Source organism: Syngnathus scovelli, chromosome 6 (genome assembly GCF_024217435.2).
Source record: "Syngnathus scovelli strain Florida chromosome 6, RoL_Ssco_1.2, whole genome shotgun sequence".
Taxonomy (NCBI): domain Eukaryota; kingdom Metazoa; phylum Chordata; class Actinopteri; order Syngnathiformes; family Syngnathidae; genus Syngnathus; species Syngnathus scovelli.
In genome coordinates this window covers 16,639,098-16,642,844 of record NC_090852.1, presented here as the reverse complement: position 1 = coordinate 16,642,844, position 3,747 = coordinate 16,639,098, and the positions used below count along the sequence as shown (strand labels likewise).

Sequence of the window (3,747 nt, the reverse complement as noted above, 5' to 3'; positions counted from 1 at the left end):
AACATTTATCATAAATAATAGACATATTTATTTTTAAAAATTATTAACATTGTTATGCACTTGATTAAAAATAAATCAGAATCAAATCAATAACATTAATAATTTTGTTGAGCTGGCTAATCAGGTTAAGTAATGCTAATTTGTATTTCACACAAAGTACTGCTAGTAGAAAAATTTGCATCAATACAATCAAAATAGAATTTAAAACAGTAACGAGTATTAACAAGCCTAATGCATTCAAAGAACACTTTTTTTTTCTCCCATAATTAATCTTTAATTGGAAGCTTAGGGAAAAGCCCAAAGTTAAGCAGATCAACTCCTAATTGCTTACTGGGAGCAGGGAATTCTCTAATGTGCTTACTGCCACTGTTAAAAAAATACATTTAAAAGTGGCCAGGATTAGTGGCTGGGCTCGGCTGAGCTCGGCTACCACCGCTGCCCTCTGCGCCAAACACCAAATGCCCTTTTCAGAGGCCCAAAGAGTCCGTCTGCGGGTTAATTGGCCCCCTTTCAAGCTTTCAGTCTGCTCGGCTGATGTGTAATTTAGAGGCCGCAGATGGAAGCTGACAGCGGGATGCTCCAGAGCCGCTTGGACCAGACGTGACTCGTTTTTAGAAGACCTTTGGGGATGAAAACGTGGTGCCTCATTTCCCTTCCCGTGATTCAACGAGTGCTCGGAATATTCTCTTTTTTGTTGTTTGTCCTAAAGTAATTTATTTTTATTTTTATTAAATAAAATTTTATTTATTTTTCCTAAAATAAATTTTGTAAATAATCAACTTCCAATGATTAATATAATACAAATCTAGAATCATAGCCATAAGTGCATCTCAAAATTAAAAAAGACGCAGATGGAAAGTTTACACAAAGACTATCATTTGTGGCATGATGAAGAAAAAAAAAAAAAAAAAATGCTGACTCGTGGAATGCTTCGGTGACATAACTATCATTAAAGCAAAGAAACTTATTACATGTTAATTATATGACATAAAACAGCAGTGTGCTCTTCTCTGGCAACACCTCGTTCTTATTTGCCAGTTGGCCCGATGTCATCTTGGACAACATTTGCGACGAGGAATTCGTTGTATTTGGCCCCCCTGCGGACATAGCTGACATTTTCCATGCATCTGTTGCCTCGGGGAAGGAAAATGCGTAATGACGGCGAAACAGAGACAAACAGGTGTTGCCGCTCTGCCCATTTTTGACGCGACGGAGATTTACAGAGCCGTCGTGAACCGACGCTAATTGTCGGAAATTAGAGAATGCCAGGTTAGTCCGACGATGACGCTGTTAGCATTGTCGACGTCAATGCGCTTTACTGGAAACACTGCTGGGGGATTTTTAGACAACTTTGAATCGGATGACTGATTTATGTCATTTACCTCATAAAAAGTTTTATAAACCAGAATTAATTTTGATTATGTGTCTCCACCTTGCCAATGTGTCTGCTACGGTCATTTGAAAGCTTTGACTCTTTTCCCACAAAGACCCGCCCACATCAAACAAGCTCCGCCCTCTCAGCTCGATGGCTCAGGTAATTCATTTTCATTGCTTTCTGTAAAATATTATTCATTATTTGTCTTAGGGAACTGGAGTACCAAAACCGTCCATGCAAGCACGGGACGCTTGTCTGAGTGTTGCAACACGACAACACTCGCCGGCGTCTCCGGGAAGTGAAAGTGGACTTGATCAGCGCAAGTTCCTTCCTCTAGAGGATTTACAGGTTTCACAATGTTCACTTGTTCCCAGTAGCCTCCTACACTGCTTGTTAGCTTTCTGTCTCCTTTTTTGACATCTCGAGTCATGTCCGCCGCCGTCATGCTCTTCGCGATTGCTCTGCGTGGATCCTTTGCGAGCGCCGACAAGGACGCGTGTGACTTGTACGCCGCCGTCGGACAAATGGTGGAGCTTCCGTTTGTTTATAACCAACTGGCCAACACGGACGCGCTGAGCTGGACTCACAACGGCACCATTGTTTTCAACCGGGAGCAAACCAGAGTGTCCGTCGGGAAACTGGAGGACGTCTCCAAGACCGGATCGCTCCTGTTGAAGAACCTGAAGCTCTCCAGCGGGGGTTTGTACCAGGCCATCGTGCGCAAACCCAACTGGACTTTGGTCAGCGAGTGGACCGGCCGTCTATGCACCTTGGACAAGGTGCCGCAACCGCAACTCGGTTACCTCTGTGACCTGCAAATCGGGTTCGTCAATCTAAGCTGCCACGCGGCCAATCCTCATGATTTGTCCTTCTCGTGGACTGTCAATGATGTCATCTTATCGGGTGCCACCAAGCAGACTTTGAACGTATCGCTGGACAGGGAGAAGAGTTTCACATGTAGGGTAAGGAACAGATTCAGCACGGAGAAGAGCGACACTGTTCGTCCAGTTTGTAAAAATCCACCGGCGACTTCACCGGCGATGCCGTCAACTCTGTCTTGTTTGACATCCAAAACGATCATCACCATACTGGCGGGAGAAGCAGCGTTGTTTCTTCTTCTGCTCGTCATCGTCGCCGTGTTGTGTCGCCGGCCAGGACGGGACAAAATGCGCCTTTCGGGGAAAGAAGGTTTCAGAATGGTTTCGGTAAAACAGCAGAGATCTGAGCTCAGCAGCCCAGATTACGAAACCATGAACCCCGCTGACGTTGGCGCTCCAGCCTTTCCAGGACCTTCCACCAGAATTCGCCACCCGAGTGCTTCGACGCCCGGTGAGAACCTTCCACAGCCTGAGCAAGCTGCTACCAAAGACCCCTCACCTGTGCCAAAACCCAGGACCAAGAACCCCCAGACACCAAATATGTGAAGTTCTTAGAGGGCAACGAATCGATTGCAACTGGACCTTTCTGGTTGTCTTAGAAGACGTTTTGTCTCTCACCCAAGCAGGCTTGATCAGGTGAGATGCGAAACGTCTTCTCAGACAACCAGAAGAGTCCAGATTGATGTGTTCTTTGAATTCATTTTCGTGGGACAGAAATTATCCGCATGCGTGTGTAAATTACGCTTGTAGTCATGATGTCAATGGACGCGGAAGAAATTTTTCATCAAGACCTCAAAGAAATGTGTGGTTGTCATCTCCATGTTATAAATATTGCTGCACGCCATGTTGATGTAATAATGTTTAACATATGTATAATAAATGTATCCATGTGTGTTTTAATTTCATGTTGACATTAAGACATCCATGGAAAAAAAAACAACACTTCTCACCATCTGGTTAAATTTGGCCTATTTTGGAGGTGGAACTGACTATTATCAGCTTTCTAAAAGATATCATTAAAATTCTTTAAAAAAAATACTATTAAAATGTTTTAATTTTAATTGTAAATTTCGTATTTGTCTTTTTTTTTGTAAATAAATTGTAAATTTAACATTTGTAATGTTACAACTCAGGTCAAACCCCCAAAAATTTTTTAGATTCAATTAATTTCACAACGTACTCCAAAAAAAATAGGGTAATTTTGCATTGATGTTTGACTCATTCTAGCAATTCCATTCTTCGACGGCGTTGCAGTGAAATAAAGTCGATTTTCCATTTCAAACTCGGCGCAGTAAGCGGCTTATCTGTGTCAAACACCAGCCTTTGTTCCGGCTTCTTACATTTTCAACATTCTCTTGCTGAAAATGTGCTTGCTCGCAAGAAGTTATTAAAAGAAGCAACAAGCACCACAAAAAAAAAAAAAAATCAACAGAGGAAAGGATTAGCTAAGGCAAATATCTATTATCCGCAACGGGCAAGTGTTAATCCGCACAT

At 42.6% G+C, this 3,747-nt stretch overlaps 1 protein-coding gene across 1 annotated transcript; it reads left to right on the top strand.

The window, feature by feature from the left end:
* The first annotated feature begins 804 nt into the window (after nt 1-804).
* On the top strand, nt 805-3,153 carry LOC125970834 (uncharacterized). Its single transcript, XM_049723503.2, has one exon. The coding sequence runs from the start codon at nt 1,804-1,806 to the stop codon at nt 2,797-2,799; it is 996 nt and encodes a 331-aa protein (XP_049579460.1). The 5' UTR covers nt 805-1,803; the 3' UTR covers nt 2,800-3,153.
* Nucleotides 3,154-3,747: the final 594 nt, after the last annotated feature.

Coding starts and splice junctions, on each gene's coding strand:
- LOC125970834 (XM_049723503.2), top strand. CDS start 1,804: ATGTCCGCCGCCGTCATGCTCTTCGCGATTGCTCTGCGTGGATCCTTT.